This window comes from Zonotrichia albicollis, chromosome 10 (genome assembly GCF_047830755.1).
Source record: "Zonotrichia albicollis isolate bZonAlb1 chromosome 10, bZonAlb1.hap1, whole genome shotgun sequence".
NCBI classification, from domain to species: Eukaryota; Metazoa; Chordata; class Aves; order Passeriformes; family Passerellidae; genus Zonotrichia; species Zonotrichia albicollis.
The window spans coordinates 1724216-1749889 of record NC_133828.1 but is presented as its reverse complement, the minus strand read 5'-3'; the positions used below and the strand labels follow the sequence as shown (position 1 = coordinate 1749889).

The 25674-nt window shown below is 42.3% G+C and overlaps 1 protein-coding gene across 4 annotated transcripts in view; it reads left to right on the top strand.

Annotated features, from left to right (window-relative positions):
* RIF1 (replication timing regulatory factor 1) overlaps positions 1-25674 on the top strand; it is a 59823-nt gene that overhangs the window by 30839 nt on the left and 3310 nt on the right. For all 4 annotated transcript variants that reach the window (XM_074547828.1, XM_074547827.1, XM_074547829.1 and 1 more), the window contains 14 exons: positions 1451-1524; positions 1614-1794; positions 4745-4852; positions 6491-6640; positions 11000-11099; positions 12170-12431; positions 13949-13991; positions 15137-15339; positions 18311-18410; positions 19569-19724; positions 20623-20765; positions 21408-21497; positions 21576-21630; positions 22219-25506. In XM_074547828.1, the coding sequence (XP_074403929.1) occupies positions 1451-1524; positions 1614-1794; positions 4745-4852; positions 6491-6640; positions 11000-11099; positions 12170-12431; positions 13949-13991; positions 15137-15339; positions 18311-18410; positions 19569-19724; positions 20623-20765; positions 21408-21497; positions 21576-21630; positions 22219-25506 (4953 nt within the window). The remainder of the gene's footprint in view (positions 1-1450; positions 1525-1613; positions 1795-4744; positions 4853-6490; positions 6641-10999; positions 11100-12169; positions 12432-13948; positions 13992-15136; positions 15340-18310; positions 18411-19568; positions 19725-20622; positions 20766-21407; positions 21498-21575; positions 21631-22218; positions 25507-25674) is intronic.

Sequence of the window (25674 nt, the reverse complement as noted above, 5' to 3'; positions counted from 1 at the left end):
CAGTAACAATAATTGTGAATTTCTAGCTAATAGTAGTAACAATAATTGGGAATTTCTGGCTAACAATAGTAACAATAATTGTGAATTTCTGCCTAATAATAGTAACAATAATTTTGACAATTATTGTGATTTTCTGGCGCATAAGAATAAAGATAATAGTGAATTTCTGGCTAATAATAGTAACAATAATAGTGAATTTCTGGCTAACAGTAGTAACAATAATTGGGAATTTCTGGCTCATAATAGTAACAATAATTAGGAATTTCTGGCTAATAATAGTAACAATAATTGGGAATTTCTGGCTAATAATAATAATAATAGTGAATTTCTGGCTAATAATAGTAACAATAATTGGGAATTTCTGGCTAATAATAATAATAATAATAATAGTGAATTTCTGGCTAACAATAGTAACAATAATTGTGAATTTCTAGCTAATAGTAGTAAAAATAATTGTGATTTTTCTGGCTAATAATAGTTACAATAATTAGGAATTTCTGGCTAATAAGAATAAAGATAATAGTGAATTTCTGGGTAATAGGAATAACAATAATTAGGAATTTTTGGCTAACAATAATTGTGATTTTTCTGGCTAACAATAGTAACAATAATTAGGAATTTCTGGCTAATAGTAGTAACAATAATTGGGAATTTCTGGCTAATAATCATAAAAATAAATGTGAATTTCTGTCGAATAATGGTAACAATAATTGGGAATTTCTGGCTAACAATAGTAACAATAATTGGGAATTTCTGGCTAATAATAGTAACAATAACAGTGAATTTCTGGCTAATAGTAGTAACAATAATTGGGAATTTCTGGCTAATAAGAATAATAATAATAATAATAATAGTGAATTTCTGGCTAACAATAGTAACAATAATAGTGAATTTCTGGCTAACAGTAGTAACAATAATTGGGAATTTCTGGCTCATAATAGTAACAATAATTAGGAATTTCTGGCTAATAATAGTAACAATAATTGGGAATTTCTGGCTAATAATAATAATAATAATAGTGAATTTCTGGCTAACAATAGTAACAATAATTGTGAATTTCTAGCTAATAGTAGTAACAATAATTGTGATTTTTCCGGCTAATAATAGTTACAATAATTGGGAATTTCTGGCTAATAATCATAAAAATAAATGTGAATTTCTGTCGAATAATGGTTACAATAATTGGGAATTTCTGGCTAATAATCATAAAAATAAATGTGAATTTCTGTCGAATAATGGTAACAATAATTGGGAATTTCTGGCTAATAGTAGTAACAATAATAGTGAATTTCTGGCTAACAATAGTACCAATAATTGGGAATTTCTGGCTAATAATAAATGTGAATTTCTGGCTGATAACCCTGATTGTGATCTCTGGCTCAGGTGGATGCAGCCCAGCGCTGCCCCTCGTTTCCCAGCGCTGTTTAACCTCTCCCATCTCTGTTCCAAGGGCACCCCTGCTCTGTTCCTGATCCAGCTGCCCTTCCAGCACGGCCTGCTGGAGTGCTGTGTGACAGATGAGAGGTACTGCAGCACTGACCATCCCTTCCAACTCCTCATTTCACCAATTTCAGTGGAAAAGCCAAGGTCTGACTGTGCCCCTTCCTCCCCAGGTTCTTTGGGATCCTGCAGGCCCTGGTGGGCTTGGCCCTGGCCGGCCCCACCTCGGCCCTGGCCTTCAGCGAGTCCGTGCTCGCCGTCATCGAGCAGAGCGCGGCCCAGCTGGGCAGCAAGGAGCACCTGTGCAGGATGTGGGGCATCGTGGTGAGCCCGCTCACCGAGTGGATCAATCAGGTCATTCCTTCCTTCCGCCACTTCCTTCCGCCACTTCCTTCCTTCCTTCCTTCCTTCCTTCCGCCACTTCCTTCCGCCACTTCCTTCCTTCCTTCCGCCACTTCCTTCCTTCCGCCACTTCCTTCCGCCACTTCCTTCCGCCACTTCCTTCCGCCACTTCCTTCCGCCACTTCCTTCCGCCACTTCCTTCCTTCCTTCCTTCCTTCCTTCCTTCCTTCCGCCACTTCCTTCGTTCCTTCCGCCCCTTCCTTCCTTCCGCCACTTCCTTCCTTCCGCCACTTCCTTCCTTCCTTCCGCCACTTACTTCCTTCCGCCACTTCCTTCCTTCCTTCCTTCCTTCCTTCCTTCCGCCACTTCCTTCCGCCACTTCCTTCCACCACTTCCTTCCTTCCTTCCGCCACTTCCGCCACTTCCGCCACTTCCGCCACTTCCGCCACTTCCGCCACTTCCGCCACTTCCGCCACTTCCTTCCTTCCTTCCGCCACTTCCTTCCTTCCTTCCGCCACTTCCTTCCTTCCTTCCGCCACTTCCTTCCGCCACTTCCTTCCTTCCGCCACTTCCTTCCGCCACTTCCTTCCGCCACTTCCTTCCTTCCTTCCGCCACTTCCTTCCGCCACTTCCTTCCGCCACTTCCTTCCGCCACTTCCTTCCTTCCGCCACTTCCTTCCTTCCTTCCGCCACTTCCTTCCTTCCGCCACTTCCTTCCTTCCGCCACTTCCTTCCTTCCGCCACTTCCTTCCTTCCGCCACTTCCTTCCGCCCCTTCCTTCCTTCCTTCCGCCACTTCCTTCCGCCACTTCCTTCCGCCACTTCCTTCCGCCACTTCCTTCCTTCCGCCACTTCCTTCCTTCCGCCACTTCCTTCCTTCCTTCCGCCACTTCCTTCCTTCCTTCCGCCACTTCCTTCCGCCACTTCCTTCCTTCCGCCACTTCCTTCCGCCACTTCCTTCCTTCCTTCCGCCACTTCCTTCCTTCCGCCACTTCCTTCCGCCACTTCCGCCACTTCCTTCCTTCCTTCCGTCCTTCCTTCCTTCCTTCCTTCCTTCCTCCCTCCCTTCCTTCCTCCCTTCATTCATTCATTCAGCAGTGGGTGAATTCCATTCATTCAGCAATGAGTGAATTCATTCATTCATTCAGCAGTGGGTGAATTCATTCATTCATTCAGCAGTGGGTGAATTAATTCATTCAGCAGTGGATGAATTCATTCGTTAATTCAGCAGTGGGTGAATTCATTAATTCAGCAGTGAGTGAATTCATTCGTTAATTCAGCAGCGGGTGAATTCATTCATTGATTCATTCATCACAAATAAATCATTCCGCAGTGAATTTGGTTCTCTTCCCCACACCCCCACAGGAGAGCTTTAATGACCATTTATCTGATTTTTTAAACAATTTTGCTGAGCATTTATCTGATTTTTAAGGAATTTTGCTGAGCATTTATCTGAATTTTTTAAGGAATTTTGCTGAGCATTTATGTGAATTTTTAAGCAATTTTGCTGAGCATTTATCTGAATTTTTTAAGGAATTTTGCTGAGCATTTATCTAATTTTTAAAGCAATTTTACTGAGCGTTTATCTGATTTTTAAAGCAATTTTGCTGAGCATTTATCTGAATTTTTTAAGGAATTTTGCTGAGCATTTATCTGATTTTTTTAAGGAATTTTGCTGAACATTTATCTGATTTTTTAACGAATTTTGCTGAGCATTTATCTGATTTTTTAAGCAATTTTGCTGAGCATTTATCTGATTTTTTAAGGAATTTTGCTGAGCGTTTATCTGATTTTTTAACGAATTTTGCTGAGCGTTTATCTGATTTTTTAAACAATTTTGCTGAGTATTTATCTGAATTTTTAAGCAATTTTGCTGAGCATTTATCTGATTTTTAAGGAATTTTGCTGAGCGTTTATCTGAATTTTTTGAGCAATTTTGCTGAGCATTTATCTGATTTTTAAGGAATTTTGCTGAGCATTTATCTCATTTTTTAAAGGAATTTTGATGAGCATTTATCTGAATTTTTTAAGCAATTTTGCTGAGCATTTATCTGATTTTTTAAGCAATTTTGCAGAGCGTTTATCTGAATTTTTAAGGAATTTTGCAGAGCGTTTATCTGAATTTTTTAAGCAATTTTGCTGAGCATTTATCTGATTTTTTAAGAAATTTTGCTGAGCATTTATCTGAATTTTTCCAAGGAATTTTGCTGAGCGTTTATCTGATTTTTTAAGCAATTTTGCTGAGCATTTATCTGAATTTTTAAGGAATTTTGCTGAGCATTTATCTGATTTTTTAAGCAATTTTCCTGAGCATTTATCTGAATTTTTTAAGGAATTTTGCTGAGCATTTATCTGAATTTTTAAGGAATTTTGCTGGGCATTTATCTGAATTTTTTAAGGAATTTTACATTTAGAAACAGAATATTGTACCCTTTTCTAGCAGGATCCTCTTGAAAGAGCAGAACATCTGATTTCAACCTGTATTTAATCAAGAAGAGCCTTATTTGTCAGCCCAGTTTTGCAGCTTTGGCTTTGCTAAACATAATTTAGCAGATATTTTTTAAATTAGATACAAAAACGTGCTGTAAATTCTAATGTGATGATTTCTGTAGCGTGGTTTGGGTGAGAACCTGAAATTTTAAGAATTCTTTTTGCTGGCTGGAGCTGGAAGAGAAATGAAAAAAGGGAGTGAAAATAAGAATAAAATTGAAATATTTCAATGTCCTGGTTGGTGACAAAATTTGAGAGGTGACTTCCCCAAGGGGTCTCTTCTGAAAAAAGTAGATTTTAGCAGAAGATATATAATATCTTATATATCTAATGTTATATATGTTATATAATAATAATGTTTGGGAGATAATCTCCTTGGAGAAGAGAGGAAAAAATATTTATTTAACAAGCAAAATATTCGTAAGTGTGAGGAAATGAATAATGTGGAACTAAAATCTCTTTTTTTGTTGCAGAATAACGAGGTGAACCAGGGGGATGCCCTGGAGCACAATTTCAGTGCCGTGTACAGCGCTTTGCTGCTGCCAGTGTCCCACATCTTCCCTGCCCAGGGATTCCCACAGGTAACAGCAAATCAATTAAATAAATTAATTAAAAACAACTTTAATTGGGATTTAAGTCTCTGAAGTCTCAGAGGTGGGTTTGGGTTCAGTGTAACACCATGGGTTTAAAACCCTAAACCAATTTAAACCCCTAAACCCCCAGCTTCAAACCCCAGGTTTTGCCAGCAGAATAAAACCCAAATTGCAAATCAATCAAATAAATTAATTAAAAACAATTTTAATTGGGATTTATAAAATCTCTGAACTCTCAGAGCTGGGTTTGGGTTCAGTCAGCTGGGTTTGGGTTCAGTGTAACACCATGGATTTAAAACCTTAAACTTCCAATTTAAACCCTTAAAACCCCAGGTTTTGCCAGCAGAATAAAACCCAAATCAGGTTTTTTTCTGTGCACAAAAAATTGATTTTTGCCACCTTTCTCTCCCTGGCCAAGGCCAGGTAACAGCAAATCAATCAAATAAATTATTTAATTGGGATTTATTAAGTCTCTGAAGTCTCAGAGCTGGTTTTGGGTTCAGTGTAACACCATGGATTTAAAACCCTAAACCAGTTTAAACCCCTAAACCTCCAGCTTCAAACCCCAGGTTTTGCCAGCAGAATAAAACCCAAATTGCAAATCAATCAAATAAATTAATTAAAAACTGTTTTAATTGGGATTTATTAAGTCTCTGAACTCTCAGAGCTGGGTTTGGGTTCAGTCAGCTGCGTTTGGGTTCAGTGTAACACCATGGATTTAAAACCCTAAACCAATTTAAACCCCTAAACCCCCAGCTTCAAACCCCAGGTTTTGCCAGCAGAATAAAACCCAAATCAGGTTTTTTTCTGTGCACAAAAATTGGTTTGGGTTCAGTATAACACCATGGATTTAAAACCTTAAACTTCCAATTTAAACCCCTAAACCTCCAGCTTCAAACCCCAGGTTTTGCCAGCAGAATAAAACCCAAATCAGGTTTTTTCTCCGCACAAAAAATTGATTTTTGCCACCTTTTTCTCCCTGGCTAACAGCAAATCAATCAAATAAATTAATTAAAAACTATTTTAATTGGGATTTATTAAATCTCTGAAGTATCAGAGCTGGTTTTGGGTTCAGTCAGCTGGGTTTGGGTTCAGTGTAACACCATGGATTTAAAACCCTAAACTTCCAACTTTTCCAATTTAAACCCCTAAACCTCCAGCTTCAAACCCCAGGTTTTGCCAGCAGAATAAAACCCAAATTGCAAATCAATCAAATAAATTAATTAAAAACTATTTTAATTGGGATTTATTAAATCTCTGAACTCTCAGAGCTGGGTTTGGGTTCAGTCAGCTGGGTTTGGGTTCAGTGTAACACCATGGATTTAAAACCCTAAACTTCCAATTTAAACCCCTAAACCTCCAGCTTCAAACCCCAGGTTTTGCCAGCAGAATAAAACCCAAATCAGGTTATTTCTCTGCACAAAAAATTGATTTGGGTTCAGTCAGCTGGGTTTGGGTTCAGTATAATGCTGTAGATTTAAAACCCTGAACTTTCAATTTAAAACCCTAAACCTCCAGCTTAAAACCCCTAAACCTCCAGCTTCAAACCCCAGGTTTTGCCAGCAGAATAACACCCAAATCAGGTTATTTCTCTGCACAAAAATTGATTTTTGCCCCCTTTCCAAGGCCTCCCTGAGGTCCCTGCTGCGCTCCTGGGCTGAGCTGTACCGCGCCCTGGCTCGCTGCGCCGCCCTGGTGCCAACAGCAGAGGAGAACCTGTGCTGTGAGGAGCTGTGTGCCAAAATCCTGGCTGGCCTCGAAGGTGAAACCCCAGTCGTGAGTACAAAACCATCAATTAGCAGATTTCTCCCTAATTCCATCAAAAAATGTGTGTGTGAATCCTGACGTGGTGATTTCTGCAGCGCGGAATGGCTTGGGGGGGGTTGGAGATTTAAGGATTCTTTTTGCTGGCTGGAGGTGGTAGAGAAAACTCTAGAAATAAAAAATAAAAAATAAACCATAAAGGTGAAATATTCAGAGAGTTAAGCAAATTTTAGAATTAAATCCAAAAATGCATTTGTGAATCCTGATGTGGTGATTTCTGCAGCCTGGAGTGGCTTGGGGGGGGGTTGGAGCTTTGAGGATTCTTTTTGTTGGTAGAGAAAACTCATAAAAAATAAAAAATAAAACATATAGAAATGAAAAAATAAAACATAAGGGTTGAATATTCAGAGAGTTAAGCAAATTTTAGAATTAAATCCAAAAATGCATTTGTGAATCCTGACGTGGTGATTTCTGCAGCCTGGAGTGGCTTGGGGGACTTGGAGCTTTAAAGATTCTTTTTGCTGGTAGGAGGTGGTAGAGAAAACTCTAGAAATAAAAAATAAAACATATAAAAATGAAAAAATAAAACATAAAGGTTGAATATTCAGAGAGTTAAACAAATTTTAGAATTAAATCCAAAAATGTGTTTGTGAATCCTGATGTGGTGATTTCTGCATGGGGGAGGTCGGAGCTTTGAGGATTCTTTTTGCTGGCAGGAGTTGGTTTGTAGAGAAAACTCTAGAAATAAAAAATAAAACATATAGAAATGAAAAAATAAAACATAAGGGTTAAATATTCAGAGAGTTAAGCAAATTTTAGAATTAAATCCAAAAATGTGTGTGTGAATCCTGACGTGGTGATTTCTGCAGCGCGGAGTGGCTTGGGGGGGGTTGGAGATTTAAGGATTCGTTTTGCTGGCTGGAGTTGGTAGAGAAAACTCTAAAAATAAAAAATAAAACATATAGAAATGAAAAAATAAAACATAAGGGTTGAATATTCAGAGAGTTAAGCAAATTTTAGAATTAAATCCAAAAATACGTGTGGGAATCCTGACGTGGCGATTTCTGCATGGGGGAGGTCGGAGATTTGAGGATTCTCTCTGCTGGCTGGAGGTGGTAGAGAAAACTCTAGAAATAAAAAATAAAACATATAAAAATGAAAAAATAAAACATAAAGGTGAAATATTCAGAGAGTTAAGCAAATTTTAGAATTAAATCCAAAAATGCATGTGTGAATCCTGATGTGGTGATTTCTGCAGCCTGGAGTGGCTTGGGGGGGGTTGGAGCTTTGAGGATTCTTTTTGTTGGTAGAGAAAACTCATAAAAAATAAAAAATAAAACATATAAGAATGAAAAAATAAAACATAAGGGTTAAATATTCAGAGAGTTAAGCAAATTTTAGAATTAAATCCAAAAATGTGTGTGTGAATCCTGATGTGGCGATTTCTGCATGGGGGAGGTCGGAGCTTTGAGGATTCTTTTTGCTGGCTGGAGTTGGTTGGTAGAGAAAACTCTAAAAATAAAAAATAAAAAATAAAACATATAAAAATGAAAAAATAAAACATAAAGGTGAAATATTCTGAGAGTTAAGCAAATTTTAGATTTGCCTTCTAATTAATAATAACGATTAACGAGCATCACAGTGGTGATAAATGAGATTTGTCCAGGTATTATTATATTATAAACTGCAGTGAGCAAGGAGAAAATGGAACCATCACTAAAATTTAAGGATTTTACTCCTAAAGCTGTGTAAAAAAAATAAAGATTTTTTAAAGAATCAGTGGTTGCCTAAATAACTCTAAAAATAAAAAATAAAACGTATAAAAATGAAAATATAAAACATAAGGGTTAAATATTCAGAGAGTTAAGCAAATTTTAGATTTGTCTTCTAATGAATAATAACAATTAATGAGCATCACTGTGGTGATAAATGGGATTTGTCCAGGTATTATTATATAATATAATATAATATATAAATACCACAAACCCAGCACTGCACTTAGGAAGGAAAAAATGGAACCATTTGTACACTAAAATTTAAGGATTTTACTCCTAAAGCTGTGTAAAAAAATAAAGATTTTTTAAAGAATCAGTGGTTGCCTAAATAACTCTAAAAATAAAAAAATAAAAAATAAAACGTATAAAAATGAAAAAATAAAACATAAAGGTGAAATATTAAATATTCAAAGAGTTAAGCAAATTTTAGATTTGTCTTCTAATTAATAATAATGATTAACGAGCATCACTGTGGTGATAAATGAGATTTCTCCAGGTATTATTATATAATATAATATATAAATACCACAAACCCAGCACTGCAGTGAGCAAGGAAAAAATGGAACCATTTGTACACTAAAATTTAAGGATTTTACTCCTAAAGCTGTGTAAAAAAATAAAGATTTTTTAGAGAATCAGTGGTTGCCTAAATTTCCAATTCCCAAACTCACACCATATTTAATTTGGGATATAAAATCCTTCATGCATAAAGTTCACTTTGGAAAAAAACACTGTGAAAAACACAAAAAAATTGAATTTAAAAACCTGAAATGGAGAGGATTGCATCATTGCAACCTCCCTTGGATGCTGCTGGGTCCTGATAAATAAATAAGTGATAAATAAATAAGTGATAAATAAATAAATGATAAATATCACTTTCAAAAATCAGTAATTACTAAACAACACAAACAATTTAAAAGTTCAGTGGGAAGTTATATTGAGACTTTTAGCTCACAATATCAGAGTTACTTATAAAGAAAATTTGGAATTATTTAGGAAAATTGATAAATTATTTTAAATTGTATTGATTGATCCTAAATGTGGATAAATTATTTAATTGATAAATTAGAAAAATTGCTGAAATTGATAAATTATTTTTAAATTGTATTGATAGATCCTAAATGTGGATAAATGATTTAATTGATAAATTAGAAAAATTGCTGAAATTGATAAATTATTTTTAAATTGTATTGATTGATCCTAAATGTGGATAAATGATTTAATTGATAATTGCTAAATTAGAAAAATTGCTGGAATTGATAAATTATTTTTAAATTGTATTGATTGATCCTAAATGTGGATAAATGATTTAATTGATAATTGATAAATTAGAAAAATTCATGGAATTGATAAATTATTTTTAAATTGTATTGATTGATCCTAAATGTGGATAAATGATTTAATTGATAAATAAGAAAAATTGCTGGAATTGATAAATTATTTTTAAATTGTATTGATTGATCCTAAATGTGGATAAATGATTTAATTGATAATTGATAAATTAGGAAAATTGATAAATTTTTTTTAATTGATTTATCCTGCATTTGACCCCTTCTCCCAGCTTTCTGCCACTGCTGGCTGCTTTAGCCTCTGTTTATATTAATAATTAAAATTAATAATCCCATCCTGGGTGTAAATGTGCATTTAAAATGGAATTTTATCATCTCACTGATGATAAAATCTTCAACCCACCTTTAATTAAAGTTGTTTCTTTGCTGTCCTGAGCACCAAGAGTGGTTTTTGGGGATTGAGTTTTAGTTCTGCTGCTTGATTTCTGTTTTTCCTGATTGATTTTTGGTTTTTCTGATTGATTTCTGTTTTTCCTGATTGATTTCTCTTTCTGCTAATTGATTGATTTTTGGTTTTTTTCTGCTTGATTTTTGGTTTTTCTGATTGATTTCTCTTTCTGCTGATTGATTGATTTTTGTTTTTCCTGATTGATTTTTGTTTTTCCTGCTGGATTTCTGTTTCTGCTGATTGATTGATTTTTGGTTTTTTTCTGATTGATTTCTGTTTCTGCTCATTGATTGATTTTTGTTTTTTCTGATTGATTTTTGTTTTTCCTGATTGATTTCTGTTTTTCCTGATTGATTTCTGTTTCTGCTGATTGATTGATTTTTGTTTTTCCTGATTGATTTCTCTTTCTGCTGATTGATTTCTCTTTCTGCTGATTGATTGATTTCCGTTTCTGCTGGTTGATTGATTTTTGTTTTTTCTGATTGATTTTTGTTTTTCCTGCTGGATTTCTGTTCCTGCTGATGGATTTTTGTTTTTCCTGATGGGTTTTTGTTTTTCCTGCTGGATTTCTGTTTCTGCTACTTGATTGATTTTTGTTTTTCCTGATTGATTTTTATTTTTCCTGATTGATTTCTGTTTCTGCTGATTGATTGATTTTCAGTTTTTTTTCTGATTGATTTTTGGTTTTCCTGATTGATTTCTCTTTCTGCTGATTGATTGATTTTTGTTTTTGCTGATTGATTTTTGTTTTTCCTGCTGCATTTCTCGTTTTGCTGATGTATTTTTGTTTTTTCTGATGGGTTTTTGTTTTCCCTGCTGCATTTCCATTTCTCCTGATGAATTTCTGTTTCTCCCCCAGGAGCTCCCCATGCTGGACGGTCTCACCCACCTGGTCTCAGTCATGGTCGACTGCATCAACTTTGCCCCCTACGGCCCCAAATTCCAGCCCAAAACCAGATGTAAGGAAATACTTCCATTTTCTGCCTTCAAAAGTTGGTTAAAAATCAGATTTTACCATAAGACAAAAGGTCATTGTGTATAAAATATTCTTTGCTTTGTTTCCTTTTCCCACTTCTGGTGTTAAAGCTGAAGAAATAATTCCCAAAAAAGCAGAATTCAGTAAAAAAGGAGTTAAAATTTACCTGCCCTATGGGAATTTGTTAAAGTGGTAAAATTCAGTGTTGGGGCTGCTGAAGGATTGAAATGCTTTAATTGGAAATTTTGATGAGGAAGAACATAATGTAAACTTGACTTCCAAATCAATAAAGTATACTATTATTATTACTATTACTATTACTATTGTTGTTGTTGTTGTTGTTGTTGTTATTATTATTATTATTATTATTATTATTATTATTATTATTATTATTATTATTATTATTATTATATATCAATAAATCCAGCCTTCTGATCATGAACCAAGATTCTCATCCACTCACCCTGAAATCCTTCATCAGGTTGCTGTAATAGAAATCAGATAAAATTATGCATTAAAAATTGTGGTTAGGTTGTTAAATCAAATTTTAAGTTATTTATATGTAGATCCAGTTTGGAAATTATAATAATAATAATAGTATAGTAGTGATAATAATAATAGTATTAGTAAAAATAATAATATAATAATGTTAATAATTATATATCATATATCAATAAATCCAGCCTTCTGAGCATGAACCAAGATTCTCATCCTCTCACCCTGAAGACCTTCATCAGGTCGCTGTAATAGAAATCAGATAAAATTACACATTAAAAATCGTGGTTAGGTTATTAAATCAAATTTTAAGCTATTTCTATGTAGATCTAATTTTGGAATTGAAGCAAAGTGGTTCTTCCTGTCGCGCAGACTCAATGTCCAGCTGTCATTTAAGGCAAAAAATGCAATTTTTAATGCGATTTTTTTAATGCCATTTTTAATGCCATTTTTAATGCGATTTTTAATGCAATTTTTGATGCAATTTTTAATGCAATTTTTAATGCAATTTTTAATGCAATTTTTGATGCAATTTTTAATGCAATTTTGGCCCCTCAGCCCCGCAGGCCCCCACGGACTGGGCCAGGAAGAAGAAGGAGCCCCTGGGCAAGCTGAGCTCTCTGCTGAGGCTGCTGCTGCTGCTGCTGGAATCCTTCCATGCCCTGAGCCACGGGCAGCGGGCAGAGCTGCTGCTGGCACCGGGGCTGGCACTGCTCAGCGCCCTGCACAGCATCGTGTGCCACCTGTGCCTGCCCTCCCTGCTGGGCACCGCCCTGGGCACCCTCGCCCAGCCCCTGGCGCTCTTCTATGAGAAAAACAGGTCAGCATTGAGGGGAACCTGGGGATTGGGGTGGGCACACGCAAGATGGCACTGCTGGCTGGCATGCACAGCATTGTGTGCCACGTGTCCCTGCTGGGCACCATCCTGGGCACCCTCACCCAGCCCCTGGCGCTCTTCTACGAGAAAAACAGGTCAGGATTGTGTTAGCCTGGGGATTGGGGTGGGCAAACACCAAAAATTGGGGTTGGGTGGGATGGGCACCACAACTCCTGTGGTGTTCCCAGCAAGAGATGAGGATCTGACTCCACGTTTTATAAAGCTGATTGATTATTTTATGATTTTTTTACATTAAAACTGTACTAAAAGAATAGAAGAAAGGATTTCATCAGAAAGCTTGAAAGGGAATGGAATGATAATAAAATCTTGTGACTGATCAGAGAGTCTGAGACAGCTGGGCTGTGATTGGCCATTAATTAAAAACCACATGAGCCCAATCCCAGATGCAGCCATTGATAACCACTGGTTACATTTAATTTCTGAGGCCTCTCAGCTTCCCAAGAGAAATAATCCTAACAAAAAGATTTTTCATAAAATACATCCCTGACCGTGGAGCTCAGGGTTTGCAGGGCTTGGAAAAAGCTCCATATTTCAAATTTTCATCTCTTCACTGTGACTCTCTCGGCATCTCTGCAAGTTTGATTTCCACACCCTGCAGTAAAAGATATTTATTGATAGAAATAAAGAAAAATTTTTCAGGAAAAAAAATTAAAATTTTTGCATGAAACTTTCCGGGAAATTTAATGATCATTTCTTGAGGTGCACCAAAATCCTGGAAGTTTTTAAGCAGAGAGAAACGCTGGGAAAAAATTTGCTTGGTGCTTTTTCCTGAGCATTGTTTTCCCTGTATTTATTCATAAAAATGGAAAATTTTATTTTCTGAGCATCATTTTTTTTTTTAAAGATTTATTCCTGAAAAAGGAGAAGTTGGATAAATATTTTTGAAGAAAGACATGAGGAAACAAAAATTTGGGAACCTCTTCAGCTTGGAGCTCTATAAGCTTCACAGGCTTATAAAACAAATTAAAAAATGCAGTTTGCTCACATTTTTCTGGCTAAGTGCACCTCACCGAAGGATTTTTTGTACATGGAATATATTTATTTATTTAGTTATTTATTTATTTATTTGGAATTGTTTAGTTTGTGGAATTGCTTAGTTGTACTTCAGTTTTTCAATGCCAGTATTTCAGCTTTTCAATGCAAATGTGTTTAAGGAGAGCATTTAGAGTGCTATAAAAAGTTAATTTACAAGAAAAGTTTTAATTTTAAATTTGTACTGATTACCACTGACTTTTCCATTAACTCCTCCTGAAGTCACCATATCATGGAATTTAAAGGGTGATCTCCATCAGGAAATGGTTAAATCCCCAAAATAATTTCACAAAATAATTCCATCCAGTTACTCACTAAATCCAATGTGCAGTGCTGGGATTTATTACATTTTTATGCTTGGGATAAATGAGACAGCAAAATAGGAATAAATTGGATTTTTTTTGCAGGCTCCCTGAGGTTCCCAAAGTGTACAGCAACCTGAACAACAAGGTAAATCTGCAGAAATCACTGCGGGCTGGGGAGGTGGGAACAGCAGAGTTCTTCAGGATGTGTGTCCTGTAATAAAACAAAATTCTTTTACATTGAAAAAATTAAAAATTTAAATTTTAGAAGTAAGGGTTTGGGGGAGATAGGGAACAGCAGGGTTCTGTGATTTCTTCTGTAATAAAATAAAAAATGGGATGAGGGTAGAGATTTAATTTTAAAATTATTTTAAGTTTAAAAAATTAAAAATTTAAATTGCAGAAGTAAGGATTTGGGGGAGATAGGGAACAGCAGAATTCTGCCATTTCTACTGTAATAAAATAAAAAATGGGATGAGGGTAGAGATTTAATTTTAAAATTCTTTTAAATTAAAAAATACAAAATTTGAATTTTAGAAGTAAGGATTAGGGGGAGATAGGGAACAGCAGGGTTCTGTGATTTCTTCTGTAATAAAATAAAAAATGGGATGAGGATAGAGATTTAATTTTAAAATTCTTTTAAATTAAAAATTTAAATTCTGGAAGTAAGGATTTGGGGCAGATGGGGAACAACAGAATTCTGCCATTTCTACTGTAATAAAATATAAAAAAATTATGAGGGTAAAGATTTAATTTTAAAATACTTCTTAAATTAAAAAAAAAGGTAAAATTTAAATTCTAGAAGTAAGGATTTGGGGGGGATGCCGAACAGCAGAATTCTGCCATTTCTTCTGTGTTATAAAAAGATAATGAAAAATGTGATGAGGGTAGAGATTTAATTTTAAAATTCTGGAAGTAAGGATTTGGGGCAGATGGGGAACAACAGAATTTCTACTGTAATAAAATTTAAAAAAATTATGAAGGTAGAGATTTAATTTGAAAATTCTTTTGAATTTAAAATCTAAATTCTAGAAGTAAGGGTTTGGAGGAGATGCGGAACAACAGAATTCTGTAATAAAAAAATGGGATGAGGGTAGAGATTTAATTCTAAAATTCTTCTAAACTAAAAAAACTAAAATTGAAATTATTGAAGTAAGGAGCACTCAGCCCTGGGACTTTGTTGTGATGGGACATTTCAGGCTGTAAAAATAATGTTGAAAATTAACTTGTGACTGAAATATTTGGATTTGAGATGGCAGTGCCCATTAACCATGCCGTGTTTTGTCCCCGCAGCTGGAGCAGCTGCTGGCGCAGATCCTGCAGCGCCTGCAGTGCCCCGGGCCCGGCCGCTGCGACTCGGAGCTGCTGCGGCAGCTGAGCCCGCTGCTGTGCGCGGCCCTGCAGCACCGCAGCCGCCACCTGCGCCAGCTGGGAGCCCAGCTCTGGAACGGCACCTTCGGCAGGGCCGCCACGCTCGCCTACCCCCGGCAGCTCCGGTGAGGAACGGCTTCTTATTGTCCTCGGCTGTATGTCTGTCCTGGGTTAGGCACATTTGGTACAGAATCCACAAAGGAGTGAAAGAAACAGGGCCAGGAGACTTCCTTCTCCTTGCAGGGCCGCCTCACTTGCCTACCCCCGGCAGCTCCGGTACGGAACGGCTGCTCATTGCCCCTGTCTGTATACGGGTCCTGCTTTAGGACAAATTTGGTAAAGAATCGCAAAGGAGTGAAAGAAACAGGGCCAGGAGACTTCTTCTCCTTCATAATGCAGGCAGGGCCTCGCTCGCAGCTCCGGTAGGGAACGGCTGCTCATTGCCCCCGTCTGTATACGGGTCCTGCTTTAGGACAAATTTGGTACGGAATCCACAAAGGAGTGAAATAAACAGGGCCAGGAGATTTCTGCTTTTTAATGCAGGCAGGGCCTCGCTCGCCTACCCCCGGCAGCTCCGGTAGGGAACGGCTGCTCATTGTCCCCATTGTGGGTGGGTCCTGCTTTGGGGCAAATTTGGTACGGAATCCACAAAGGAGTGAAATAAACAGAGCCAGGAGACTTCTTCTCCTTGCAGGGCCGCCTTGCTCGCCTACCCCTGGCAGCTCCGTGAGGAAAGGCTGCTCAGTGTCCCCACCTGGGTTAGGGCAAATTTGGTAAAGAATCCACAAAGGAGTGAAAGAAACAGGACCAGGAGACTTCTCCTTGCAGGGCCGCCTCACTCACCTACCCCCGGCAGCTCCGGTACGGAACGGCTGCTCATTGCCCCCATCTGTATACGGGTCCTGCTTTAGGACAAATTTGGTAAAGAATCCACAAAGGAGTGAAAGAAACAGGGCCAGGAGACTTCTTCTCCTTTTTAATGCAGGCAGGGCTGCCTCGCTCGCCTACCCCCGGAACGGCTTCTTATTGTCCCCACCTGGGTTAGGGCAAATTTGTTACAGAATCTGCAAAGAAGTGAGATAAACAGGGCCAGGAGATTTCTTCTTTTAATGCAGGCAGGGCCTTGCTCGCCTACCCCCGGCAGCTCCGGTAGGGAACGGCTGCTCATTGTCCCCATTGTGGGTGGGTCCTGCTTTGGGGCAAATTTGGTAAAGAATCTGCAAAGGAGTGAAAGAAAGAGGGCCAGGAGACTTCTCCTTTTTAATGTGGGCAGGGCCGCCGCGCTCGCCTGTCTGTATGTGTGTCCTGGGTTAGGGCAAATTTGGTACAGAATCCGCAAAGGAGTGAATGAAACAGGGCCAGGAGACTTCTCCTTCATAATGCAGGCAGGGCCTCGCTCACCTACTCACCTACCCCTGGCAGCTCCAGTGAGGAACTCAGTGTCCCAGTCTGTGTGTGTGTGTCCTGGGTTAGGGAAATTTGGTACGGAATCCACAAAGGAGTGAAAGAAACAGGGCCAGGAGACTTCTTCTCCTTCATAATGCAGGCAGGGCCTCGCTCGCAGCTCCGGTAGGGAACGGCTGCTCATTGCCCCCGTCTGTATACGGGTCCTGCTTTAGGACAAATTTGGTACGGAATCCACAAAGAAGTGAAAGAAACAGGGCCAGGAGACGATTTCTCCTTTTTAATGCAGGCAGGGCCGCCTCGCTCGCCTACCCCCGGCAGCTCCGGTACGGAACAGCTTCTTACCGTCTGTGTGTCTGTCCTGGGTTAGGGAAATTTGGTAAAGAATCTGCAAAGTGAAATAAACAGGGCCAGGAGACTTCTTCTCCTTTTTAATGGAGGCAGGGCCTCGCTCGCAGCTCCGGTAGGGAACGGCTGCTCAGTGTCCCCATTGTGGGTGGGTCCTGCTTTAGGGCACATTTGTTACAGAATCTGCAAAGAAGTGAGATAAACAGGGCCAGGAGACTTCTCCTTTTAATGCAGGCAGGGCCGCCTCGCTCGCCTGCCCCCGGCAGCTCCGGTACGGAACTCATTGTCCTCGTCTGTATGTGTGTCCTGGGTTAGGGCAAATTTGGTAAAGAATCTGCAAAGAAGTGAAATAAACAGGGCCAGGAGACTTCTCCTTTTTAATGCAGGCAGGGAGGGCCTCACTCGCCTACCCCCGGCAGCTCTGGTGAGGAACGGCTTCTCTTTGTCCCCACCTGGGTTAGGGCAAATTTGTTACAGAATCCACAAAGGAGTGAAAGAAACAGGGCCAGGAGACTTCTCCCTTATAATGCAGGCAGGGCCTCGCTCGCCTACCCCCGGCAGCTCCGGTACGGAACTCATTGTCCCCGGCTGTGTGTGTGTGTCCTTGTGTTACAGAGAGAAAAAAATGTGGGCCTTTGTTGGGGGTCGAGCCATTTGTCGGTGAGGGGAATCTCAGACACTCAATATGAGTGATCAGCAAATTCCGTTTATGGAAGAGAGCATCAAACACTTATACAGCAAATAATAAGCTTATGAATATTCTGTAAGCCAAGCAATCTATTGGTTAAACTATAGCATTAACTCATCTCCATTCCTTGGGGATTACATCTCTCTTTTCTCATGGCTCTTTCACTGTTTGTTATCCTACCACAGCTAGGCCTCAAGGACACGCTATCTATGCAGGTGCAGGACTTGGAATTAGCCATGGTTTTGTACTTTTCCATTCTCTAGCAGCTAAATTCCCAACATCCTGGGTTAGGGCACATTTGGTAAAGAATCCGCAAAGGAGTGAAAGAAACAGGGCCAGGAGACTTCTCCTTTTAATGCTGGCAGGGCGGCCTTGCTTGCCTACCCCTGGCAGCTCCAGTGAGGAGGTTGCTGTCATTTCAATCTCCTTTATAGTTTCTATATTCTCAAAATCTTTAGTTAGGCTGTCATATTTAAAAAAATATGCTTTCTTGTTTCATCCTGCCCAGCACCATCCTCTCATCAATGGTGCTGTGCCAGCCTGGTTCCCTGGGCAAGCTGGGCACCTTTGCACTGTGAGCTGCTGCTCTTTCCTGCACCTTTCCCCTGCCATAAATCTAAAACAATTTTCCATTTTTTGTTGTTGTTGTGGAGCAGGTCTGTGCTAAGCCAAGCCAAAAAGAAGATCCCTCTGCTGCTGCCTGGTTTTGAGAGCATGGAGGTGTCCGAGGAGAGCAGCGGCCCCTTCTCGGAGCTGGTAAATGCTGTGCTGGGAATGGTGCAGCAGGGAGGGAAGGGGCAGCTGGGATTTGCATCGGATTGAGCTGAACCGCTTTCATATCGAGGATGATAAACTCTGCTGAGTGGGCACTGTCAAAATACTCACCTGGCTTTTCTTCTGCCTGCGTTGTAAATTTAGAGTTATAGGAATTTCTTTGAAATAATTAATTTTTAAGTTGTTATCTGGGAATTTGACTTCTAGGACTTCCTTTGAAATAATTGAGTTTCTTATCTCGGAATTTGAGTTCTAGGACTTTCTTTGAAATAATTAATTTTCAAGTTGTTATCTATCTGGGAATTTGAGTTCTAAGACTTCCTTTGAAATAAGTAGTTTTTTAAGTTGTTATCTGGGAATCTGAGTTCTAGGAATTCCTTTGAAATAATTATAGTTTTTCAAGTTGTTATCTGGGAATTTGAGTTCTAGGACTTCCTTTGAAATAATTAATTTTTCAAGTTTTATCTAGGAATTTGAGTTCTAGGAATTTCTTTGAAATAAATAGTTTTTCAAGTTGTTATCTGGGAATTTGAGTTCTAGGAATTTCTTTGACATAATTAATTTTTCAAGTTGTTATCATCTAGGAATTTGAGTTCTAGGACTTTCTTTGAAATAATTAAGTTTGTTATCTAGGAATTTGAGTTCTAGGAATTCCTTTGAAATAAATAGTTTTTTAAGTTGTTATCTAGGAATTTGAGTTCTGGGACTTCCTTTGAAATAGTTTTTCAAGTTCATATCTAGGAATTTGAGTTCTAGGAATTTCTTTGAAATAATTATAGTTTTTCAAGTTGTTATCATCTAGGAATTTGAGTTCTAGGACTTCCTTTGAAATAATTATAGTTTTTCAAGTTCATGTCTAGGAATTTGACTTCTAGGACTTCCTTTGAAATGAAATTATAGTTTTTCAAGTTGTTATCTGTCTGGGAATTTGAGTTCTAGGACTTCTTTTGAAATAATTGAGTTTGTTATCTAGGAATTTGAGTTCTAGGACTTCCTTTGAAATAATTAGTGTTTCAAGTCGTCCCCTACATAATTCCAAAGAAGCCGGTGGGTGTGGGATGGTTTATTCTAGAATAACCTCAGGGCGTGTTTGTGCCTCGGCGCTCGTTCCCCACACACTCAGCGTGGTTTCTTGGGCAGATGGAGCATTCCCAGCTGGATGCCAGGGTCGGTGGGCTGGAGCTGAAGGTGGGGCAGAAGCAGGGAATTGTGCGAGATTCCATCCTGGCGCAGACGAGCGAGGCCCAGAGCCACGGGCAGGAGCGGCCCAGCAGCGCGCAGGCAGCGCCCGCCAAGGTAAATGCTCCAGGAGGGCTCCTGCAGTCAAACCCGGCTCTGCAGGGCAGAATCTGCTGTGAACCCAAAGGTTGGTGGTTCGAGCCCACCCAGGGACGCCAGATGTCTGGTTGTCGGTTGTTTGGATGGCCTGGAAAGGCCCGGGGTGGCCTTGGGGCAGCCCAGGACGAGAAGAGGCTTCAGTTCTTTTCTCGGTCTCGGTGTTTATTAATTGTTTATCTAAAAGATTTTCTCTGGGCCCGACAGAGCTCTGCTCAGCAGCCAGCCATGAGCACACTCCCTGCCCTCCGGGCGGTCACCTATCTTTATACCCATTGTTACGTGTACAATATTTATCATTTTTCCCCAATACCTTTCACCCTTATTGCCCGGTGCACTTTTAGTAATGACCAATCCCAAAGTGCCACCATCACCACAGAAGATGGAGGAGAAGAAGAAGAAGGACAGGACAAGCCCCAATTCCTCCATCTTACTTCTCTAAACCCCCCTGTACAGAAATCCTAAACCCTGTGTTTCACTCTCTAATTAACCGATCCCTTCACCATTCACCCCGGTGAAACCCTCCTGTCCTCATACAGGTGTCGTCTCCTGTGTAGGATCAAAGTCCAGCCACCAGACACTTCTGGAACATTCCAGGACTCCCGAGCCCCCCAAGGGTGCTCTCGGTGACACCTCAGTCCTGAGGTGCTGAGATCCCACATTGGGGTGCTGAAATCATTTTCTGTCAGAGTCAGAGTTCACGTTCCTGTCAGAGTTCTCTGTGCAGATTTGGGTTTTGGTGGGCTCTGGGGTTGGCAGGTCCCTCACAGGGATAGGCCATGCCCTTCAGAAATTCCTGATTTCCAGCTCCTCCCTTGTTCCTAACCCAGGATTTGGTGGTTTTTTTATCTCTTTGCAGTTAAAACTAGAATTTCCATCTCCTAAGACAACAAGTGAGACGCTTCTGGAAGAGGAGAAATCTGTTGATTTTGTGTTTATTCCTCCAGAAACAAAACCAAGAATATTGACAGAACATCAGAAGGAAGTGCTTAGGTCAAAGAGGTTTGTCATTTATTGTTTTAAATTTAATGTGGATGTCATTCCTTGAGTAGCTGAGCTTGACTTAACTTCAATTCCTGTTTCTCACACCACCTCAGGCCTTTGAGTCTTGTTCTTCCATGCCAGCTATGGAGTTTAAAGCTAAAAGAGTTCCTTCCTTTGCTGTTTTAAAGCAGCCAAATTATCCTTGCATTGGCGTTTCCTCTTCTGATTAATTACACTCTCTCTGGTCTGCTTGGAGTTTGGGAATCTGGAGTTCAGATTTTCACTAGTGGGAAATAAAAGCTGTTATTTTTCATAAATCATATAAATGAAAGGATTGGGTGAAACAAGCTGAGGATGGGATTTCTTGAGTCACAGCAGGTCAGGAATTAGGGTGTTCCCAAGACTCACCTTGATTGCAGAGGAACCTTCAGAATGATCTTTTTTAATGAGAGAAGTTAATGTTGGTGTGTTTCTGTGCTTCAGCAGAACTTGAGGCAGAAACTCCTCTGGGCTGTGGTGAATTCTTTACAGACAGGGACCCCAATCACAGCTTTTATTCCCCAACAATAAAGATTTAATGCAGCTGATAGGAATGGCCTTGAAATAAGGAGATAATAAATTCCAGCGAGGAGCCTGACTCGCGTTCTGGTGCTGTTGCAGAGCTGACATCCCTGCCATGTACAACAACCTGGATGCTTCCCAGGACACCAGCTCCTTCTCCCAGTGCAGCCAGAGCCAGGAGGATTCTCTGTGAGTGAAATAAATGCCCAGCTGTGCTTGTTGGAGGGTTCTTTGGCAGCAGCACTGATCTCAGCCATTCTCTTCCAGGGAAATGCCACCTGCAGCAGAAACTGCCAAGGGAGACCCTGCAGAGCAGCCTCAGGTAATTTCCCATTGTCTGGTGGTCGCTAAAATCAGTTTTCTGCCAAACGTGAGAGGTTTTGTGGTTTGTTTTCCATTCTCAGCACCAAGTGAGAGAAAATTAAACACCATTGCAGTGCTGTGTTCTGCTTTATGTAATTTATTCCTTTGGGATTAATTAGAGTATCATTTAGGCCAAATCACTGGTTATTTGATGTCAGGATGGGAGGATTTATGTGAGCAGTTCCTGATCCCCCACGTGCCTCTGCTGCCCCAGTATTTTATTGGGGTAGAGATTGTAAATCCTGAATTCCTTCTGGGGAGGACTTGCCTGAACAGCTGCTGTGCTAACAGCCAGGCAGAGCAGGTGAAATACAGCAAAACCTCAAGCGGTTTTGTGGTTATTTGTTTTGGGATTAAATGGTTTTCAAGTGTCTTTTATAGCTATCAAAGCATAGATAATAAATCATTTGGTGGTTAGAAAAACCTTGTGGGTGTGTTGATTTCTATTGCACCAGAATTGGAGTTGAGTATTACATTTATAGGGCAAGTGCAACTGATCCATTTGATTCCTGGGACAAACCTTTTGCTGTTGGTGTTTTTGGGACAGGAGGAGAACATGGAGAGTGAAGGATCTCACTCTGAGGAGAGCCCAGCCCACACCAGCGAGGAGGAGACCAAAAATGAGAGAGCTGAGATGGTCCCAGAGGAAACATCAGCTGGAGAGGATATGGAGACAAGATCTGTGGAAGCAGCTCCTCAGGAGGCCTCAGCAGGGAAGGAGAACACCTCAGGTGTCACCAAGAGCTCAGTAGGGAAGGAGAACACCTCAAATGTCACTGAGAGCTCAGGAGGGAAGGAGGACACCTCAAATGTCACCAACACCTCAGTAGGGAATGAGGACACTTTAGATGTCACCAACAGCTCAGTAGGGAAGGAGGACATCTCAGGTGTCACCAACAGTTTAGCAGGGAAGGAGGACTCTTTGGATGTCACCAACAGCTCAGCAAGGAAGATGGACACCTCAAATGTCACCAAGAGCTCAGTAGGGAAGGAGGACACCTCAGATGGACACCTGGATGCCAGCAGCTCAGCAAAGAATGAGGACACTTTGGATGTCACCAACAGCTCAGCAAGGAATGAGGACACTTTGGATGTCACCAACAGCTCAGTAGGGAAGGAGGACACCTTAGATGTCAGCATGAGCTCAGCAGGGAATGAGGACACTTTAGATGTCACCAACAGCTCAGCAGAAAAGGAGGACAGCCCAGATGTCACCAACAGCTCAGCAGGGAATGAGGACACTTTAGATGTCACCAACAGCTCAGCAAGGAAGGAGGACACCTCAAATGTCACCATGAGCTCAGTAGGGAAGGAGGAGGACACCCCAGATGTCACCAACAGCTCAGCAGGGAAGGAGGACACCCCAGATGTCACCAACAGCTCAGCAGGGAAGGAGGACACCCCAGATGTCACCATGAGCTCAGCAGGGAAGGAGGACACCCCAGATGTCACCAGCAGCTCGGCCTCCAGTGACGTTGTCTCCGGCACGCCCCAGCCCGTGAGCCGGCGCCAGTCCTTCATCACGCTGGAGAGGTTCGGGGCTGCAGAGAGCCGGCCCTTCAGCCCAGCCCCGCCGGGCTCTGTGCCGGAGCTGCCTGGGAGCCCTCCTGAGGCGGCCCCGCGGGAGGGCAGCAGGGACAGCAGGGCTGGAGCCAGGGCTGGCGAGGGGGAAAGAAACCCCCCCAGAGCCGAGGCCGCCGTGGCCGCGCGCAGGGTGACGCGCCGGCAGAGCAGGATGGAGCTGCAGGGCAGCAGAGCCCCCAGGCTCCAGGGCAGGCTGGAGGAGCCCCTGGAGGGGCTGCAGAGCCGTGCTGAGCTGGGCTCTGCCGGGCAGGACGTGCAGCGCATCCTGCTCAGGCACTCGCAGGCGCTGCTCTGCACCGAGGCAGACATCCAGAGCGCCGAGGGCGCCATCGCCGAGATGGACGGGGCGCGGGGGCAGGACACGGACTCCAAGGAGAACACCCCCCCAGCCAGCAGCAGCTGCCCCGAGCAGCCCCCGGCGGAGGAGAGCCCGCTGCCCCAGGCCTGCCCGCAGCACAAGCAGCTCCGCCGCTCCGCCAGGAGGCGCTCGGAGCCCGCGGAGAGCTCCTCGGGCAGCCAGGACAGGGAGGAGGGGCCCCCCAAGAGAGACAGGAGGAGAGAGGAGGAGAAAGCTGGCCCGAAGAAGCTGTCCCAGGGGAAAGGGGATGGATCCCAGAAGCAGAAAGGAGTCGCTGGGAAAACCACGGAGGGCACAAAGGAGAGCAGCCAGCCCGAGAGAGCGGCCGAGGAGTGGGGCCCCAAGGAGTCCCCTGCCCTCAGGGGGCTGGAGGAGGAGGGGGGCAGAGCCGGCAGGAGGGCAGAGGAGGCGCCCAGGGCAGAGGGGGAAGGCCAGGGCAGCCTCAGCACAGCAGGGCCCAAGGTGGAGCGGCCACGCTACCACACCAGGAGATCCTCCCAGGGGCTGCTGGCCAGCATAGAAAACTCCGAGGCTGACGGCTCCGAGGGCAAGGAGGAGAGCACAAAGAAGAAAAAGCCCCTGAGAGTGAGGAGCAGAAGCAATTCTCTGGAGGGGAAATTGAAAGAGGGGCAGGCAGGCAGCCAGAGCCCTGAGGGCCCTGCCCAGGGAGGTGACACCAGGAGTGCCCTGGAGGGCAGTAAAGGGGAGCCTGAGCTTGGCACAGGGGCTGCGGTGCCAGCTGAGCCTGGCGGCCTGGAAAAGCAGGAGATGGCTGCAGAGGCTGAGGGCTCTGGCAGCTCTGAGAGTCCAGGAGCTCTGCAGGACACCAGCGTGGAGCCCAGCAGGGCTGACACATCCATGGAGTCGGTGGGCAGCCCCTGTGAGCCCGAGCAGGACGGGAGGGCGGCAGAGGAGAGGCAGAGCAGCGCAGGGCACTGTGCCCCGGGTGCTGAGCCCGCCGTGCAGAGCCCTGAGTGCCACAACAAGAGGAGCAAAAGGGTGAAAAAAATCAAGAGCTGCGATTGCTGCTTCAAAAAGCCAAGGCAGCAGGTGCCTGAGTTGAAGCTCTCTGAGTCTAAAATGGAGAAAGCTGAGCTGGAGGAGCCTGAGAGCACCCAGACCCCAGCCCAGACCCCAGCCCAGAGTGTTTCTGGTCCCTCAGACCTGGAGGAGAGCTTGGCCCTGGCTCCCTGTGGGATGAGCACTCCATTGCACCCTCCTGAGGAGCCCAGCGCCTTCAGCCTGGCCAGGCAGGAGATGGATGTGATGGATGGGATGGATGTGGAGAACCTGCAGGGAAGCTCCGTGGGGGTGGAGGAGCAGGATCCAGAGGATCCAGAGGCTGCAGCACCTGAAACCACCGAGTCCATGGAGGAAATAAAGGAGCCTGCTGAGCAGAAGGAGCAAACAGAGCAGGTTCTGCCTGAGAGCGTTCCCGAAGAGCCCAGGGAGAGCTGCCTGGACTCAGGGGAGCAGGGGGAAGAACCAGCAGCTGCAGAAAAGGAGGAAATAAAGGAGAACGGAGAGCTGGAGGAGGTGCCCGAGGAGCCGAGTGCTGAGAGCAAACCTGAGGAAAAGGAGATGAAGGAGCTGGAAGGAAACCAGGAGGATAAAGGAGAAGCTGAGAGCTGTGCTGGGGACGCTCCTGTGGGTGCAGATGAAGAGATGAAGGAGGAGCTGGAGGAGAATGGAATCCAAGCGCCCGAGGGCGCGGGGCCGAGCGTGGGCTCCCCCCCGAAGGGGGCAGGGGGCGCCCCGGGGGCGGGCACCGAGAGCCCCAGCAGCCTGCAGGCCCGCTGCACATGGTCCCCCTCCGCCTCCCCCTCCACCAGCATCCTCAAGAGAGGGGCCAAGAGGAGCCAGGAGGACGATTCCCTGTCCCCCGCCAACAAGGTACCCCCGGGAACGTCTATATACGTTCTGGTTGGCGAGTCCAGCTAATCAGAGAAAGTCTCTGCATGTTCTAGTGTTAGTAACTAATTTTTATATAGTTAATCTAGGGTAAAGTAGAGTGCATTAAGACACAATATTGTAGTCCCTATTCCAGGCACTTGCCTTTAA